Source organism: Diprion similis, chromosome 12 (assembly GCF_021155765.1).
Source record: "Diprion similis isolate iyDipSimi1 chromosome 12, iyDipSimi1.1, whole genome shotgun sequence".
Classification (NCBI taxonomy): Eukaryota; Metazoa; Arthropoda; class Insecta; order Hymenoptera; family Diprionidae; genus Diprion; species Diprion similis.
In genome coordinates, this window is record NC_060116.1 from 10,747,011 (window position 1) to 10,767,955 (window position 20,945).

The 20,945-nt window shown below is 37.6% G+C and overlaps 1 protein-coding gene across 18 annotated transcripts in view; it reads left to right on the forward strand.

The window, feature by feature from the left end:
* LOC124413446 (sodium channel protein para) overlaps window positions 1-20,945 on the forward strand; it is a 35,089-nt gene that overhangs the window by 7,627 nt on the left and 6,517 nt on the right. For 2 of the 18 annotated variants that reach the window (XM_046894018.1, XM_046894031.1), the window contains exons 5-25: window positions 337-369; window positions 2,306-2,461; window positions 2,611-2,816; window positions 4,524-4,652; window positions 6,249-6,340; window positions 6,648-6,860; window positions 6,929-6,989; window positions 7,065-7,374; window positions 7,462-7,743; window positions 11,076-11,507; window positions 11,659-11,752; window positions 11,869-11,937; window positions 14,439-14,713; window positions 14,858-15,031; window positions 15,113-15,463; window positions 15,606-15,810; window positions 16,745-16,879; window positions 17,273-17,405; window positions 17,494-17,627; window positions 17,851-18,110; window positions 18,197-18,370. In XM_046894018.1, the coding sequence (XP_046749974.1) occupies window positions 337-369; window positions 2,306-2,461; window positions 2,611-2,816; window positions 4,524-4,652; window positions 6,249-6,340; window positions 6,648-6,860; window positions 6,929-6,989; window positions 7,065-7,374; window positions 7,462-7,743; window positions 11,076-11,507; window positions 11,659-11,752; window positions 11,869-11,937; window positions 14,439-14,713; window positions 14,858-15,031; window positions 15,113-15,463; window positions 15,606-15,810; window positions 16,745-16,879; window positions 17,273-17,405; window positions 17,494-17,627; window positions 17,851-18,110; window positions 18,197-18,370 (3,918 nt within the window). Of the gene's footprint in view, window positions 1-336; window positions 370-2,305; window positions 2,462-2,610; window positions 2,817-4,523; window positions 4,653-6,248; window positions 6,341-6,647; window positions 6,861-6,928; window positions 6,990-7,064; window positions 7,375-7,461; window positions 7,744-11,075; window positions 11,508-11,658; window positions 11,753-11,868; window positions 11,938-14,438; window positions 14,714-14,857; window positions 15,032-15,112; window positions 15,464-15,605; window positions 15,841-16,681; window positions 16,880-17,272; window positions 17,406-17,493; window positions 17,628-17,850; window positions 18,111-18,196; window positions 18,371-19,138; window positions 19,262-20,945 lie in introns of all 18 variants that reach the window. The other 16 variants (XM_046894022.1, XM_046894014.1, XM_046894015.1 and 13 more) reach the window with 16 other exon arrangements.

Below are 20,945 nucleotides of genomic sequence, written 5' to 3' on the forward strand. Positions count from 1 at the left end.
ATATTCATCACATATATTATATATATATATATATATACATATATTTATACCTCTACTATCTTGTATTTTTGTATGTACATGCGTCTCTCTGATCGTTTAATTTTTTTCCTATCGCAGAAATAGAAAAAAAAAAACAACAACAAAAGAAAAAAAAAAAAGAAAGAAAGAATGAAAAAAAAAAGAAAAAGGAAAAATCGCTACAAGAGAAAGATATATACGGCTATATAGAAACAACTATATGATCGTTTATATCTATATGCTCATTCGTCCAGAAATTTCATGCTGTTTTATGTGTTTGTATTTGTGTAACTACTTTTCTCCATTCTCCAATTGCAGGGAGGTTTTGGCCGGAAGAAAAAGAAAAAAGAAGTAAGATGTTGTATCATGCTAAGTAATACACTACTACTCTAATCACTCGGTCACCCACCCATTCACTCAGTCACTCACTCATTCACTCACTCAGTCAATCACTCAATCAGTGGACAACAATCACCAACTTGTACATCAGAAGATATATACACACTAATCCCCATCACGGCTGCAATGTATTCATATAGATTCGTATTACTCACACGACCCGTTCGATAAATTTACATAACTTCCACGAACAAATTTATTGAATAACTTATAGAAAAGTTTAGAAGCTTTGTGACATCAGTGAAAGAGTTTTTTTCTTCCGTATTGGTTTTGAAGATTATTTTTTTTCTTACGCCGCTAGTTCCTTCAACAATTAAACTCACTAGTAACGGCAACTGTTAGTCGATTATGGATTAGAAAATGAAGATACGAAATGTGCGATTATCCTGAGCATTGTAGCCCCTTCTACCTCACAAAGTAACCAACAAATCATGTCTATATGCGACATGCATACTTATGTGTATATACATACATTTATATATACATGTATATAGCCTCTACATTTCTACCATAGCCTGCTATACACTCTTCAACAATAAATTATGTTCCTTTAGCTAAAATGACACCTGCCTGTGCTTCGATATTATATTATACTTACGCCTCTCCTGAAAATATTTATCCATCGTTCGCTGTTCCGAGTTCTTTAACTCAATTCTTAAAGAAGAAAGTTATATATTATCTGATGTGATTACACGACAGTTTCTTAATTTATTTTCTTACTCAAACTGTAATTGATACGCTACGGATAAGTATTGCAAGGTGTGGGCTTATGAACAGAGAACGCTTGGCAACGCTTGTAGAACCTGTGTGCTTATCATATTATATATATCTGCGAAGCTTGCGAGGTATGTTACAATGCGTAAAATACCTACCTTATTTGATGTTCAATGTTCATTATATATATATACATATAAATATATCTATATACATACATGTATATGTATATATAACCGTGTTATTAATTTTTTTCGAAATAGGTGCCAGCGTGGATCAGTAGCAGTTAGAGCTTTAAACTGCACGCCAATTAGCTCTAGCCGCAATATATATTATGACAGCTAATATTATACTGATAACTTTTCATTTCGGCTTACACAAATCAAATTTTCGGTAGTTCGTAAGACTGGCTTGATACTTTATACATTACGGAAATATATACAATATCATACTAATTGTTTCATTGAGTTTGAAAATAATATTCGTCAGGAAGTAAGATCAAGTTTTATGAGCTACCGAATTGCATATAATACATTTATTATTACCATATTAATACAGTTATTCACCAAGAATTTAAATTTGCAATATTTTTTCGACAAATTTTTATTCATATAGGTATTCGTATTATTCTGGTGTAAAAGATTAAAGTTTCAAGCTCGGTCATGCCCAGTTCTCTAAAACTTTGTTCGAAGACTTTAAATGTTCGGTAAACATATATTTCAATCAAACATTTGACAGCCTTTTAATTCTCAGTCTGAAATTGATATGAATGCACATGAAAATTCTTTGAAATTCTTTATCACAGATAAATAGTTTCAGATTTGTAATTTAGCTTTAAAGTAAACGCGCAGTTTAACCAAACAGCACTAACATATCTCCAGATCGCATTGTTAAGAAAAAGTAATCTAGAATTGATCATATTCGACGCGATTCTACGCGTGAATGACTAACGCTGTGCAACGAGAAAATCGACTCGAAAAGTCGAGGCAAAAAGTTAACAACAAGTGTAAATAAATCATAGCGTCATATCTATATGCATATAACGTCTTGCGCAGGTGAATTACTAATGAAAAATAAAAATAAAGTAAACAATAAATACTAACGAAAGAGAGGAAGAAAAAAAGACCGCAGCTTTCATACGTCAGGATATTTCTGTAACATTTTTAACTTGTAGGTACGATACGACGACGAAGACGAAGATGAGGGACCTCAGCCGGACCCGATGTTGGAGCAAGGTGCGCCCATCCCGGTGCGACTACACAACGAGTTCCCTCCGGAACTTGCTTCCACTCCTCTTGAGGATATTGACAGCTTCTACCATAATCAGAGGGTAATGTAACGCTACCATTGTAGACGTGGGGGTATGAAATTCACGTAGGAACTACACGTCTATAAGAAAATTCCGCCGATTTCTGTCCCCCGAGGGACCTAAGGTTCGTACCTAGTGAGTAATATCGTTTTTTTAACCCTGTTTGACAGACGTTCGTGGTCGTCAGCAAAGGCAAGGACATATTCAGGTTTTCGGCGACGGATGCGCTGTGGATTTTGGATCCCTTCAATCCGATCAGACGGGTGGCCATCTACATTTTGGTCCACCCGTTGTTCTCCCTTTTCATCATCACCACAATTCTGGTTAACTGCATACTCATGATCATGCCCACAACGCCCACCATCGAGTCAACCGAGTAAGTTTTGTACAGCAGTTTTATTTCTTTTTTCTTGGTTTTTTTTTTCTTCTTCTAACGATATGCATATCGTTCATTAATTTTAATAAATATCTACGTCTATCGTTACCGCAATTTACGACGTTGGTATTATTATTATATATAATACTATATATACATATATTTACGCATACATATATTTATATATATATATTGTAATTAGTAACGATCAACTATTTAACGGAATTTTTCAGAGCGAATAGAACAGGTTTTTTAATCTAGAATCCCAGTAGCCGGAGAAGTTTTTTTCTTGACATTTGTTTTTCTCTTCTATATACCTACCTTTCACCTTTTTTCGCCAATTACTTACAGCAGCTAGGATAGAGTCTACCTCGCACAGTATTTACGAAGTTGTTACCACACACTATCGACAGCCTGATAATATCAACGAAACTCAAATCAAAAGTAAAAAGAGTGGCAAATAAATTTGTATTAAAATATTTAAGTCTCTTTTATTGTAGTCAGAGCTGTGCGATGGCTTTGGTAGTGTGTCGATAACGGGCCTATAAATTCCTCGTTTGTAAAAAGTTTACATGCATAATATTGCAGCAGATACAATGCACTTACGTTTTGTCAGAGAGGATTACGTAGCGAACTTGATGACCATTCGAAGACTCTATAGACGAGCTTTGACGAGTTATGACTAAAATATAAATGGCGCTTTCATGTGAGCAAGACCACCTCCGGACCTTCATCGTCACATTCATCGTCACCTGAGACTACCTTCCTTGATTTTGTTCAAAATATTTTCGATCGCCGTTCCAGAGTTCTTAATAATTGAGTGGTCGATGGTTTAAACCACCAAATTTTGACTCTTGAGAACTCTGAAACTAGGGCTCGAAATTTAAAAAAAAAAATAGAGAAATCCCAGAAAGGAAACAAAACGGAAGTTGTCGAGGTCTGGAGGTGGCTCGATTCACGTGGAAAGCCCTTTTTATATTCACGTGTAACGTTGGATTCCCATAGGTGAAATATAAAGTATAATTAACAATTTTATTTACTCGTTACGGGTAGTAAATGTGCGCGCTGAACAACGGATAAGGATAATCTTAAATAGATGTTGATCAGTAATTTGACGTCTCTTAGTTTATAGATTTCTATTTAGACCCTGATACCGTAAATTATTACGTTGGTAAGTTGGCATTATCGTTGTTAGAAAATAACTAGATTAGAGGAATAGTCGGTCGAACTATGTATAATCATACATATGTATAGATAAAAAGAAAGCAAAGAAAAATTTTGTTTGTCCAGATAAGTAATTTTCTCAGCTCTGAAATCTCAAAAGAATCGATTCTTTAACTCTACCCTTTATCCCTTTAGACCAAGGAACATGTGATTGACTTTCTTTCTGTCAAGTCTAAATTCCGATGCGTAGTACAGAAACTTACGATTAGAAAATACTGATTGAATCACACTTAAACCAAACACGATACCTTAGTATTTAGACATTATAATATACATAGTGTAGATATATCATAGAGATCGAGATAAATAATTAAAGGAGTAAAGAAATTCTATAATAAAGCAAAGTACCTTTATAATAGGAACAACGATTAGTCGTTTTTATTGTTTATTTTTATTTATTTAATTATGAAAAAAATTTTTTAGGGAACTGTCGCACGGAAGAAACTCATATTTTAAAGCTGAGCGGTGTATTTGTGGTTTCAGAGTGATATTTACGGGCATCTACACATTTGAGTCCGCCGTTAAGGTGATGGCGAGGGGTTTCATTCTGCAGCCTTTTACCTATCTTAGAGATGCATGGAATTGGCTCGACTTCGTAGTAATAGCTTTAGCGTGAGTAGTTAAACATATTCATTTTTTTCTACCAAAAACCAAGAACCCCAGTATATATACTATGATATATCGTACATATATAATATATTATATATATAAATTCCAAAACCGTGAAATAGCGCCAACAATCAGTGAGCGCAAAATTAACATACAAACACACATATATTTATATATTCAGATGCATAGAAATCAATGAAAAAATTAAAGAATTATCCACATCACGCGTTCTTCGGTACCACTTTGGACACTGATGGTACTTTGTGTATTTCGAAAATTAAAAGAAAGAAGACCGATGATGAACATTTTTTCGTGCGTTTAAAATTTTTCGTGCGACCACCCGATTTTTTTGAAAATTTGAAACTGCTCTGGAAATTTATTTCTGCCGTCCGCATCGTCAGAATGGAAAAATTCTCTTTCGATTACACCTTTATTGTCTGATTATGTTATTTTTGGAGCAGAGGAGAATTAAATGTTATTCTCCGAGCCAATTTATCCAGCGCGCTTGCAATGTTCCTTCGGACCTCGAGACAAGTTTCCGCTTTGAGGCGATTGACTAATAGAGTTACGCTTTATGTTCGAGAGTTACTCGGGAAGGGTTTGCCTTGTACAACAAACGAACCCCTTGAGTGTGACGTGAGAGATTACATTCGCATTTAATTACATATCGACTGCACGCGACAGCTGCAATTGACCTGCAGCTTTAATATATCTCTTTTGAACAATTTACAACAGATTCAATTAACCATCGGTTAAAATTCAAAGACATATGCATATACCAGACGAGAAAAAATATGTTTCTTCCAATTACCATGATCACAATATAAGCCCGAAAACGCTAACTAGTAACCGAGTTAGAATTCCAGGTTAACATAGACCCCCTTCAATTGATTTGTTAAGTACGCTATCATAATTACGTAGTATCGATTATCTTGTTGGACATATAAGTTAGAGAACTAGTTAGGGATAGAGTCATATACTCATATATTGGTTAAATAAAATACCTTTAGTTTTTGCCACAAATAAAAGTATTACCATTTGTAATTTCATTGTTATAGAATAGTTCTTTAAGCAAATTGATTAATTAATTGATTAATATTGTTCGTAGACTAGTACATTTATTATACATATATATTTATATACATAATTGTTGATAGTTAACTTATGACGAAAAAAAAAAAAAAAAAAAATCAAGTATTCACCCATTCGAAACAATCCATCTTCATCCATGTACCAAAGCTGCCGTCACCACCACCACATTTGTCCTCGTCGTGTATCATCACCGAGTCACACAACAATCCACCTTTCACGAAAGTGAACGAGAGGAAAAAGAAAGAAAGAAAAGAAAAAAAAAAAAAAGCACCAGCATCATCGACCCGTATCACGATCATAATTTACCATACGTACCTGATCCATGCATGTCGTAAAAGTTCTAATTAACTAGGTATAACAGATCATGTCTAAATTACTTAAGAAACATATCTAATACACACAGATGCGGTAGGCAATAGAAGAAGTAGAGCGTTAAAGCTATTTGAAATGTGTTCGTTTTGTTTTTTGGTATCACTGTAACGTGTATGATGTTCGGGTGTATTGCAGTTATGTGACCATGGGCATAGATCTAGGAAACCTTGCTGCTCTGAGGACATTTCGAGTCCTTCGAGCCTTGAAGACTGTCGCTATTGTACCAGGTATGCTTAGTGAGATTAGAATAGACGAAATAGCATACAGATATACCATCTAACGTTACATGAATATTACATACACGCGTCGTATAGTGTTGCTAAAGTACATGAAACGTGATCATAACTGTATAGATATATGTACATTATACGTGTATGTGTGTGTATATACAATACATAATATTTATGTATACACATTGTACTTGTTGTTAACGTTGATGTTTTGCTTGAACGAATAATTGTTAAGTGCCACTGAGTGTTTCACCCGCCTTTGCCGACAGCTATGCTCATACTAACCAGAATTTCGATTGTCCAGGTCTGAAAACAATCGTCGGTGCCGTCATAGAATCCGTTAAAAATCTGAGGGACGTTATAATCCTCACCATGTTCTCCTTGTCCGTGTTCGCGCTGATGGGTCTACAGATATACATGGGTGTTCTTACCCAAAAGTGTATAAGAAATTTCCCCGAGGATGGCTCGTGGGGCAATCTTACCGATGAGAATTGGGAACGATTCGTCAGTAACGAGAGTAAGTCGACGACTATCGATGCGATTCGGTACAGACAATATTCACCTTCACATGTATGTGTTTCATAGCAAATTGGTACGTGGACGAAGGTGGGAACATGCCCTTGTGTGGCAATTCATCTGGAGCTGGGTAAGTTGTGTGCAATATCGATGTCTCGAATGTTCCTTCGAATATCTTACTCGTGCTTTTTACGGCTATTCGCAGGATGTGCGATCCTGGTTACACCTGTTTGCAAGGGTATGGCTCGAACCCGAACTATGGATACACCAGCTTCGACACCTTCGGCTGGGCGTTACTCTCCGCCTTTCGTCTGATGACACAAGACTACTGGGAGAACCTTTACCAGCTCGTTCTGAGGTCAGCTGGACCCTGGCACATGCTCTTTTTTATCGTTATCATTTTCCTTGGTTCGTTTTATCTCGTCAACTTGATCCTCGCCATCGTCGCTATGTCGTACGATGAGTTACAGAAGAAAGCCGAGGAGGAAGAGGCTGCTGAGGAGGAAGCGATCAGGGTAATTGCCGATTGTTGTTGTTGTTGTTGTGAAAAATAAAAACCAAGCGATAGATCGTTTCTCATAATTGGTTGGCTCGTCTTTCAGGAAGCTGAGGAGGCGGCACTGGCGAAAGAAAATAAACTTGCAGCTCAGGCTGCAGCAAGAGAAGCAGCGGCGGCAGCTGCGGCTGCGGATCAGATAGTCAAATCACCATCCGACTTCTCTTGCCACAGCTACGAGCTGTTTGTTGGACAAGAAAAAGGCAACGACGACAACAACAAGGAGAGAATGAGCATACGTTCCGTTGAGTCGGTGAGCGAACACAGAGTGAAGCCACCCAACAACAATCACAGCAGTGCCTCGAACAAAGTCCGAAAAGTCAGTGCCGTAAGTACTACACAGCTTATCACTGTACAGGACAAAACCCATCCAGTCCTCTCGAAAAAACTCAGGGAATTTATTATTCTTCGCTGGTTATGAGGCAAAGGACCGAAATCTTATCGATTGATTACCGTACAGAGCGAAGAATAAGATAATACCGATAATAATTATCTCTTTGCCTTGTAACACGTGCGTTGTATCCCAGATCTAAATCGATCGGCTTATTAGTTATTTTCATCGCTCCGGTGAGTCGAAGGATTGATTTGTGATTTCGTTTATCAAAGGTACAGATTTTGGTTTTGATTCGTTATTATTTTTAGTTCGATCTTTTTTCTCTTCGACGATTTTTAAGAATGGTCACAGCTAAGCTGTTGTATCAGTTGGTTCTATGAACGCTTTGAACCGTAGAATGATTTCTGATAACTTTGGGTAAATTTTGGAAAAATTTGAGATAGTTGGAAAAAGGATTTGAAAATTGGAAACCTTGATCTCCTTGACGGATACATGACAATTCACGCAAAATCACTGCAATCACCGAGTAAATTGAAGCCTTAGGGCGTTTCAAGTGTATTATTCTGATCACTCACTGTAATATCACAACTGGACGTTGCACTGTGACTATTTGAATAAAATTACTTGTATCAATTTTTGTTCGGTACTGTAAATTATACTTTTTAACATTTGACCACAGTAATATAATTTCAAAAGCAGAGGAAGCATGAATCGATTTAATTTCAACTAGAATTTCACGAGATTTTTCTTCACTTTTAAAAGCGCAATTGTTAATTCGATTATATTCTTAATTTTTTTTTTCACGCTCAAGTTTTTATGGTAAACTTGATTCTCACGCGAATCCCTCCCATACCACCATAAAACATTAACACGAACCACAATATTCGACCAATCACTTGCTTGCATGACGTTTCACATTTTATACTTGCCGATTAGCTAGTGTACCTACTTCGCAAATCGGCCGAGCGGTTGATTGAAAAATCTGCGTTTGCATAATTAACAATATACAATGTTTATTGCGAATTACTTATTCACACTAATACCTAAGAATCTGATCATACCTAATCATCACTTCACTTTAAATTTGAAAATTTCTTCAGCCGCTCAGTCGATCGAACACATTTTCATTCAGTGTATTTATATACGTATACGTATGTCACTACATATATGTATACGTATATATTTATTCTCGATTTACATGTCAATATCATTTACTCTAATGCCTACGCTTATTCTGGATGGCCTGAAAAAGAAATTTTTTTCTCTGTGGTTCGTATTCTATTCTTTTGGACTTGTTTAGTCACTTCAGAAAAAGGTAGGATATAATAGTTATTTGATTTATTATACGTATTTCTTGTATAGAATCTCACACGTTCGTTTCTTACAGCGTCGTGTGTTAAACTTATACTTGTCGGGGTACGCAGGATTATTATTCTTAGACAACAAAGGACTCCGTATGCCGCAAAGATAGAGATCGTTAAGACGTAGAGGAACGTGCACACTCTACGAACCATGAAATCAGAACGCTTTATTGTCGGGCACTCCATAGATATCTATTTATCTCGATAATCTCGATAGAATGAAATTCAAAGTGTTAATATTAACGAAACGACGTTGGCGAGCAACGTTTTTCAACGAAGAATATCATGTATTGCTTTTATTTGTACAACGGTTTTTATTCAGTGGAATAAGTGGAGTGATATTTCTGCGGCGCATTGCAGACTTCTGAGTACGATTAAAACGTGAAAATGACGACGGATCACAATGATATTTCATATAATATACACGGTACATCTCTATTTGGCATTGATCTGTGAATGCGAAGCAATGTGGTATTCATGATGTATCATGCAATGAGAATGTTGCATCGCAAATGCATGCAATCGTGACGTGAAATACTTCTGGCGAACAGGACATGTGCAAACCTACCTTATACGAGAAAGTTGACTCGACTCTCTCCCAATCCTTAAAACACTCGCTACACTATAGGCAATGTGTGTTTACTATAGCTTATCGAACTTTGGTCTATGGATGAATGGTAGTAAAAAGTACACAGTGTGGTCCCCAGAGTGGCAGATTTATTTTAACATTTTACCATTACCATGCAGTGATCATGTAATTAAGAATTCCCAAGTCCCGCAGCATGCAACATATCAGTTCAGCTCCCTCGTAATTTAAAAATACTCTCACTCCAAACGAACCATTCATTTCATTATTCTTGTATAAAAACAGATTTGATACCTTTCGGTGAATTGGGTGAATAAAATATCGCTTCCGAAGGATTGGTTCTTTGCATGAAAAACGGATCCCCTGTTGCTCGGACCACTGTGTGTACCGAATTGATGACGTTAAACAAGTATAGAGTATTCGACCTATGTGTGCTTCCGCAAGTGGTGCCTCTCCTTGGTGTAAATTCGTTTCACGTTACAACTGTTTGGTAGGAGATATCTTTTCTTGTTTTTTCTTAAGGTCTCTCGCGCCGCTAATGGCCAGTTTACTTATACCCACCAGGATAACCTGCGGAAGGTACGTCTCGTGTTGTCACCAACGACTGTACGTACCCCTAATTATAGGAGTATAATTAGTCATTAAGTAGACTGCATAAATATCTTTTTATTACTTCGCTCTGAAATAACGTTATCGATGACAATTGCGGGCATTCGGTTAACAAGGAACTTATATCGCAATGAATCTTTGAGATGACGGGGTGAAATGCATCCGTAATTATGAAATTCAATGACATGTTATGACCACTGATCGTATCGCTGTAGGCGAAGAGTTGCTTGGCTTGAAAACCATTTTGCAGTTGAAAGAACTATTATTGAATGAAGTTATAGCAAATAGCGCATTTCTTTTCCTTGCATTTCACGCTCACGACATAGGAAAAGTGAAGAAAAAACAAAAACAAAGAAAAAGAAATGGCATGGTGCAGTATTTCCGGTCCCCGCGGTCACATATATATATAATACCTGGGTCAGTTTCGCTCGATGTGTAGTGTTCGCTTAATTAGTAATCATCACAAAGTTTTCAAGACTGCTGACAGAGAAGTGTGGTAGACGTAACCAAGTGTCCAATTAAAAAGAAGTAGAAAGGAGAAGGGAGAAAGCCTTTTAAGCCTCCGCGGAGAGACGGAAGATAATTAAGTCGTACCTTGCATAATCCACGGGGAGTTACGTAACTAATTTGATAAGCTTCAACAACATATATTGAAATTCATACCTCTGGATAGAAAATGGAAGCTAATTCTTTGTTCGAGTGAAATTTAAAAGACCCATGCAATCGAGCCCGATCCGTTATCGTACAATTCGATCTTCTCTCGGTTTCAGGCTAGCCTCAGCCTACCAGGGTCTCCCTTCAATCTGAGAAGAGGAAGCCGAGGAAGTCATCAGTTCACGATACGAAATGGACGAGGAAGATTCGTCGGCCCTCCAGGCGGGGACCGGAAGCCCCTCGTTCTGTCGACGTACCTCGACGCCCAGGAGCATCTGCCCTACGCCGATGACTCGAACGCCGTAACGCCGATGTCCGAAGAAAATGGCACCATCGTTGTTCCCGTCTACTACGCAAGCCTCGGCTCCAGACACTCGTCCTACACGTCGCACGCCTCCAGGTTATCCTACACCTCTCACGGGGATCTCCTCGGGGGCATCGCAGGCGCCGGGAAGCCGATGACCAAGGAAAGCCGTCTCAGGAGTAGGTCGGCCAGGCCGCCTTCGGGGAACAGCCACGTTAATGACCAGAACCATAAACACCTTTACGTGAGTATTACAGTCGCAATGGTGATACGTTGGCGAAGTAGGGTGCGTAAAGAAACTTTTGACTCATGTATTCTGTGTATTTTTTTTTTACCCTCACTTTTATCACGAATCATTTGCTTGGAATTTCCGTTTCTTCTTGACGCTGTTTCAGGAGGGAGACATCGATGATCCAATGGGAAAAGTAAAGCAACAGGACAATCCGTTTATCGAACCTTCTCAACAGCACGCCGTTGTCGACATGAAAGGTGATGTTCCCATAGAGATTAATCGACGACTGGCTAATGGAATTTTTATGGCTATATGTACATTGTATAACCATCTTGCAGAATTTAGTTTTTGAGTTTATTGGTTCCTGTTACAGATGTTATGGTTCTGAACGATATCATAGAACAGGCTGCGGGACGGCAGAGCAAAGCTTCGGATCATGGAGGTAATCTTTTGCTTTTTCAATTTTACATTATTCGTCCTAGTTCGGTGTAAATTTTGTATACGATTTATCGTTAGCGTCACTATTTGGCATATGCCTTTGACAGTTTGTACCTACCTGAGTACTATATTGTACTATATGCTTATGTGCGTATAGTATGAATGAGTATTTGGTATCCATGTAACATACACACTTCATTACCCACGATTCATATGTATATTACCTATATATATATGTATATGTATATATATATTATTGTACCTACTGTTTTTGAAATATTTCAACTCGCACCCATGTCAATTTGAAATTTGTTTGCTACACAACCCAGAATTGTCATGCTTCAATTCTTGCATACGTTTTTTGTACCATAATTACATTATCACACCTTTTCTATGGTTTTTCACATTCCAATCCCACGGTGTTTTTGTTTAGTTTTAATTTTATTTTATTTTACTTTTTTTTCATTTCTAATGTCGCTGTAGTAACAAGTAACATAACGGTATGTGACGCGCAAAGGGATTGTTGCGATAATATTTTAATTTGTTTGGTTTCCATACGAGTATGAAAAATTCATTACACATAGCAATGTTTGGCTGTTTATTGTTCAATTTGATAATTGGAATTAAGATTTTCCCTAGAATTGATGTAAGACGTTGAGCGTTTTTAGTAAATTATCAAAATGATTTCCTCACATATATTATCAATATTATACGTTATAGCTGTTTCAATTTGCCTGGGTAGTCGATAACTACTATCATATATACACGTGCAGAAATCGGTGTTCATAATATATGTACATATATTTTTCATTACTTGTTTTTGTAATTCGTAAGTATGTGTGTGTGTGGAGTAGATTGTAGAATTTTTGGGGAAAAAGAGTTTTTTTCTTGCGGAGAAGGAAATTATTTTCATCATTTGTTCATGTCGCATGTTTTTCTTTTTTGATAAACCTGCCCACTTTTTGATTCTTAAGTTGTTCTTGTTCTTATTATTTTATTTTATTTTTTTCTCTTCTTTTCAGTAGATTTTTGCACCCAACTTTTTAGCACTTTGTATATGTACATAATCGCACATTGTATACATGAGGAAATTTTTGTTCCTAGTGACTGAATTGCACGTGTTATAGTACGATAATGATGCATGTCGCAATGCACATGGGACATAATTTTTTTTTGTGCATATGTGTTTCATTGCACAAGTTGCGTTAACGCAAATTATTTGACTATTGAAATGTGGGTGGAAAAATACTCTGCATGCTTAGAATTGATGAGTGTTGTTACGACACAAGAGTTTACTTAGCACTAGAAGGTGAAAGGGGAAATGATTTACTGGTATACTTCCGCTGCGTCGTCTTAAGAGAATCGTCAGATTTTTTCGACTCAAGTAAGGTTTCGTATACCAGGAAAGATTTCCGATGGTAGATTAGAAGTTTGTCAATAGTTGTTGATAGAAAGAATCACATATATGTGCACAGCAATGTTGTTGTATAACGTCTTGTTATCACTTGGAATAGTACCGGTGACTCAAAAAGTTGCATTGTATGCCCAATAAATAAATAGATTGCGTACGCCAAAGAACAATCGCACCGTTTCTTCTGCTAGTTATAAGAGATCTCAGAGCAAAAGCACTTTATAATTATGTTAATACAAAATGATACACCTTTTAACCGTTATATTAATTTTACGCTGTATTTATTAGCGTTGTGATATTTACTTTTAACGAAGTCATAAGTCCGCTCGGGGGTTATGGGAAGCTGAAACGCTTACGCTTAATTTTATGCGACATTATAAAAAAGTGCGATTACGACAATATCGAAAGATAAATCCACCTCCCGACGTGGACTTGGCTTAATTATTCGGAATTAACACTCGTAGAGCACAAGGTTGATGACAAACCAACATTTCTGGCAATAAGTAAATCGGTAAATAATTTATTCGTATCTTATATAAACCCATATACTATTATAGTTGTAGATTATCTCGCAGTAAATAGACAATCAATAGGTATACCGTAGATGACACAAAAAGTTTGATGATAGGTATTAAATGTCTCACAATGCTTAAACAGTTTACCACCACTTCATTAGGTGTGCTTCCAGACATTTTGGTTTTCGTACGAAACGCACAATGGCTAGATTGTCCGGAGTACTAGAATCATGCATGTACTTTGACTATCCTTAATCGTCTCGAGATTCTTCTACAAGCATTATTGTCGTTTCGTCGTCGGATGAACGGCCAGAATTCGTTGCTAAAAAATACCCTCCTTAAGCGTAAATTTTTAACAAACATCGAAGTTTGAGATTAAGATTATTAAAATTGAATGAAATAAATGAAACTCAGGAGCCATGCGCGTCTTCTGATCGTTCTCCATCATTGTCAACAGCCCCGTGGCTTTCCGGTGTTAAGAATTCCGACTCCAAATCTCCTTAAAAAAAGAAATGAAAACAAAAAAACTCTTTCCCCAAAAAGAGTGGTGGCAAATGAAGTTACTAACACGTGGTTCAGTTTCGATCTATTACTTTCCGACAGAGGACGACGAAGAAGGTCCTGCATTCAAGGAAAAATTATTGGCTCTATGCCTTCGTGGCATAGACATATTTTGTGTCTGGGATTGCTGTTGGGTTTGGCTAAAGTTTCAAGAGTTCGTCGCACTGGTCGTCTTCGATCCTTTCGTGGAGCTTTTCATCACGCTCTGTATCGTAGTCAACACTCTCTTCATGGCCTTGGATCATCACGCCATGGATCCGGACATGGACAGGGTATTGAAGTCCGGAAACTACGTGAGTAAAAAAAAAAAAAAAAAAAGTCAAAGAAAAGTGAGATAGAACCGAAATAACGTGCCTCATATTCAAGTGGCGTGAAATCATCACGTACAGGCACTATCTTCACGCGCTGTCATTGATCGGCATCTTTTCTCTTTCCAGTTCTTCACAACCACCTTTGGCATCGAAGCAACTATGAAGCTGATCGCGATGAGCCCCAAGTATTACTTTCAGGAAGGGTGGAACATTTTCGACTTTATCATCGTGGCCTTGTCGCTGTTGGAGTTGGGTCTCGAGGGTGTTCAAGGATTGTCGGTGTTGCGTTCCTTCAGACTGGTGGGTGGCGATAAAAAAAAAAAAATTCACACCCTCTGACGAGAACGACAAACTATGTCACTTGTACACGTAATTTTCCAGCTGAGAGTCTTCAAGCTGGCAAAGTCTTGGCCCACGTTGAATCTGCTCATCTCCATTATGGGCAGAACGGTGGGTGCCTTGGGTAACCTGACCTTTGTGTTGTGCATTATCATCTTCATATTTGCCGTGATGGGCATGCAATTGTTCGGGAAAAATTACACCGACAACGTCGACCGATTCCCGGATGGAGATCTTCCTCGATGGAACTTCACCGACTTCATGCACTCCTTCATGATCGTATTTCGCGTTCTATGCGGAGAATGGATCGAGTCTATGTGGGACTGTATGCTGGTTGGAGACGTATCCTGTATACCTTTTTTCCTGGCGACGGTGGTCATTGGTAACTTGGTCGTAAGTGTTTGTTATTACTGTTCGTTGTTACTGTTTTTGCATTTACCGCCATAGATCATTATATCATGGTTCATGATTTACTTCGGTAAAGTGAAGTAATATTTTGATGAAACATCCGTATGAAATGTTGACCAAAAAATAGGTTCTCAACCTCTTCTTGGCCTTGCTCTTGAGCAACTTTGGTTCGTCGAATCTATCGGCACCGACGGCAGACAACGATACGAATAAAATCGCTGAAGCTATCGACAGGATAGCACGATTCATACAATGGGTGAAGAGAAGTCTGTTTAACCTGTTTAAAATGATGCGAGCCAAGTTCACCAATCAGATATCCGATCAGGCGCCAGGTGAGGGACCGTCCAACAGTTGGAAAGAAGGTTTATATCCAATCAGATCGCTTGCTGTGTGCGCTGTTGTAGTCCGTCTCGCTGTCTTGGCTCCAATTTTACTTTCATGTGGTGTTTTCAAGTTCTTTTCCAAGTATACCTGCCAACTGGAGGAGCATTTGGAAGCGGTGCCACTTTATAAATTATACGGTTGCAAGGAGTTGTTACGAATTTGTTTCATGCGCAAGGATTGAAAATTAATTTTTTTCCACTTACAGAACATCTTGTTGGCAGGTCTTTATTCTTTCCGTATTATGTTGCGTTTTTCGTATTACGTTCGTAAATCAAAGGGAATAACATAAAAATGAAAAATGAACGGTTAAACGAAAGTACACTTTTTTGCATACAGTTTTGGCTAGTTGCTAGTCGCTTTTATAAGTTGGATTTGAAGTGGATATGACCGACATAAGCTAGATAAAATTCAAAAATTACCCATCATTATCAATTATTAATTCAAGTATTATTATTATTATTATTTGTCGATTAATTTAAATTTTTATTCAGTTTATTTTATTGTGTAGTGGCGTTCATTTTGAGTACCTACATGGTATTTCGAATTGACAGAAGTCCATAGATTAATTCAGATGCATGCATTGTGAAAAAAAATTTAATTTAACATTTATCAATGCAGTGACAATAAATTTTAATTAATAATAGAATTGAAATTATTGAGACAAGAACTCACTGCAGAATGTTATCTGGCGTTTAAATTTTTTGATTTGACAAAAAACTAAAGAGTTTTGAAGTTGACTAAAAGAGGTAGAAAAGTGTTGGAGTTGTGTAAACAAAATTAGTCATTATTTAATAATCGAACAAAGTTTTGTGGTTTAAGTGATGTCCGGACGTTTTTATACCCCTAATAAAAAAGGATGTGGAATTCTGGGTGACTGTGCAGATGGAATCGATCGCGATGGAGATTTAGATCTAGCGGATGGTGAGCTAGATGGCTACAGAGATAAGAAAAATGCCAAAGATCTTAACAATCAACTAGAAGTGGCTATTGGCGACGGCATGGAATTCACCATCCATGGTGAGGATGACATCTCGGAAGTTCTTCTCTTTCGCATACCTTTATTTTATATATAGGAGGGGGGGGGGGATTAATATTTATTTTTATACACCTTCAACATAACTGCGTGAGCATTGCTGTTACTAAAGACCTGAAGCGAAGAATTGACAGGAAGTTGAGATGGTTGATCACAGATTTCCTATCCAAGTCTAAAATCCTTTTGATATTAGTCGATCAATCATCGAAGTCCTCCCGATTCTTCGCCTCCGGAGTTACAAGTTTCAACAGTTCAACACCTGCACCGTGACTGGTCAATGTCTTCAACGAGCACTAAATGTGTCTGGATGTTTCATGGCGTAGACTTAGTCGCGTTGCACAATATCATTAATTTTATGGATATTTCCGTTTCCAAAGGAGACCTGAAAAACAAATTGAAAAAGGGAAAACTGTGTATGAATAATACGAAGGCGATCGGTAACTCAATAAATCATCACGACAACAGAATGGAACACGAGTACATGAATCATCACGAGGAAGACACGATAAGGTCGGTGCTAATGGAACTGTTTATAAGCAGTCAGAAATTTCTGTTCCAAAGACGCGGAGTGTAAAAAATACCAAATTTTCTTTCACAGTCACAAATCGTACGGTAGTCACAATAATCGTCCGTTCAAGGACGAGAGTCACAAAGGAAGTGTCGATTCCTTGGACGGTGAGGAGAAGAAAGACGCGAGCAAGGAAGATCTTGATCAGGAAGGTTCGTTACTAGGTATTGACAGAAGCTCACGGTTCATTAATTCTCTCCCGGTATCAGCTGATCCTTCAGAATCCATTCAGTCGTTTAATATAGCGTTGAGATTCTTATCATGTAGATCGGATCGAAAATATATCATCTTCGGCAGATCATCGTGCAAATCAATAATCTTGAACGTCTATTTAGTCCTACCAAGCTTACCGCAGTCAAATTTACACGAATATCGATTCTTCGACAGATCTAGAGGAAGACGGCGAAGAAGGCGAAGAAGAGTTGCACGGAATTATTCAAACTGACGAAGAGCTAATCGACGCCGACTATCCTGCCGACTGTTGTCCGGATAATTGTTACAAAAAGTTTCCGTTCCTGGCGGGTGATGACGACGCTCCTTTCTGGCAAGGATGGGCCAATTTGAGGCTAAAAACTTTCCAATTGATAGAAAACAAGTATTTCGAGACGGCCGTTATCACGATGATTCTACTCAGCAGTTTAGCTCTGGTAATGTTTGGTTGAGTGTGGTGCGAAATTACATCGATGAAAGGAATTTTAAATTCACACGTTTACGTCTATTTTTGTCTCGACAGGCGTTGGAAGACGTCCATCTTTCGTCCAGACCGATTCTCCAGGATATACTGTACTACATGGATCGAATATTCACCGTGATTTTCTTCATCGAGATGTTGATAAAATGGCTTGCCCTGGGATTTAAAAAGTACTTCACCAACGCGTGGTGCTGGCTTGATTTCATCATCGTAATGGTAAGAGATTCAGTAGTGATAAATAATACCGTTGTTCGTTGACGTGCGGAGACGCCGTGGAAGAATATAAGAGAAACGAATAAAAACCTCAATGTTAATAGAATATAAAATTGACGTCAGAGGCCAAGATCAATGTCGGCTTTATCCATGGAAAATAAAACTCGTCTTTAAGTCTCGTAAAGCTTGTGCACAAATATTTTACTCCGAGGGGAAATTTATTCTTTCACCGTTTCATCCTGCAGTCTTTATATCTATAAATGAACAATAATTCTCTCTGGATAAAATGTCACTAGCATATATTTTTCAGTTCTCATACTTATACTGTCTTTTAGTAAGTATATATTTCCAGATAATATTCCAGGTCTACGGTAGGCGATACAGATGCGATAACTCGAATGACTCTCAACGATTACTTATCATGATTTGTGAATCAGTTCGAAGACTCTGCGATCGTCCAAATCATCCGCGAATCAGACTCTACTGTCGTAATGAATTTTTTTCAACTTTTGTCGAACTTTTGCAAAATCTTCGAACTGATCAAGTATCCCATGGTTGTGTCATTACAGCAACTAGAACAATATCAGGAGCGAACGTCAACTTGAGGTTGATCGTTCGATCGCATACGGCCATTTCTTGATATACATATACCTATACCTAAGTGTGTGTTTGATGTACATGCATATATATATATATAAAGAAATATGTATATATATATGTACGTACACACATGTATATTAAAATGTATAACGTATGAGTTAATGACAATAGCTATCACTGATCAACTTGGGAGCAATCTGGGCCGGTGCAGCAGACATCCCGGCGTTCCGCTCAATGCGAACTCTTCGGGCATTGAGACCTCTGCGAGCAGTCTCTCGTTGGGAGGGAATGAGAGTAAGTCATCGGTACAACGAGGATGAAAATATCCAACCGATTCCCGCGCTCCGGTTTCACCCAAATTCCAACTTAATCCCAAAGACCACAGATCGAACGACGAATAACAACTGAAGTCTGACGTTCAATTCTACGCTGCGTATAATATGCATATATATTTCATCATACTTGAATAACAATGAGAATGACAGTAATAATAAGAACGCTGATAATCATCACGGTGACATTCGCACGTTATTGCAGTAAAATATAGTTCTTCTGGCTTTCGTTTAACGGATCACAGTTTTAAGGCCTATAACGATAAGCTTGATTGTGGCGCTTGATTTTAACAGTCAACTGCCGCTGCTGAACTTCTAGGAGGAAATCGGAAATTTAGTAGGAGGAAAATTGTCGGGTCGTAAGAAATTACGCGTTCGTCTATACTTAGTCAATGAATTAGCCGAGTGCCACGTAGAATTGGCGGTCGTAACGATCTGTAAGCAAATTTGGCTTCAGCTTATCCCCATTATCGAGATCCCCAGCTACACTGTAGCATACCGTGGTGTGCTTAATTATGGCGTGCGGCGGCACACTGACGTCCAAATTCAATCTACTTGGTGTCTGCACTGGTACTGGAGTCTTTGTCGTACTAAGCTATGCCGTGTACGCCTTTTCTATATACAAATTTTCATATCAAATAATTGTTGTGCTCCGTGAAAGTATGCTTTGTATGTAACGTACAAGCTCCCTGAGTGTGTTTACTTAGCCTTCCTTATTACATAACCAACGCCGGCCGATTACAGATAGAAAGAAAATCAAATCTTCAATTTTTTCTCCTAGTTGATATTATCGCTCGATCTCAAAATTATTATACACATTACGCGTTGTATGGATATTTGAAAAATGTTTCATCTTCGTCGCATTTATCTGTTTACGGTTGGCGTCGATCTGCGTTTCCACGGTACGCGGACCTCTCGAGACTAACAATTTTTCGCCATATTTTTCTCGCAATTAATAGTGACTTACGTTTCAATCCTATTCTATATATATATAAATTTTAATTTAACCACGTTCTCATGAGTGAAAAAAAACCAAAAAAAACGCCCGTTTCGTTTGTTAAATTTGGACCGCTTAACGTGGAAGCTTCGCAGTGGTTTCGAAATGTTTAGTCTGTTTCAGGATGGAGCCGATTGTTCGTTGTCTTTTAAATAACAAACACTCTGTACATTTCTGTCTCTCGTCTGTTATATATGTGTATATACATATAAACATATATGTATGCATATGGTTATATACATGTATACATACATATATATAATCGTTTCCTGATTGTTGCTGCTGCTACACTGTCATTTTCTGTATTCTACTTACTAATTTTCTACAGTTTGGTGACCCTGACACCACTATACTTTTAGAGTTCCAACTAAAATCAGACATTTAAATATTTAATATAATGAACAATTATGAAAATAATAACAATAATTAATCATTATGACAATAAATCTGAAGTAAAGGAAATTAGGAAACCAGCGTATCTACTTATACATTATACCGATATATATATATATATAACGTAACCGCCGCCGGGTTCGTCCACTTCGTCGTCTTCTCATGTGACGAAAAAATTTGACATTTCACCACCGATCGTCTGTGCAACTGTTTTACTTGTTGTAATTGTTCCTGTTACTGTTGTTAATAATTGATC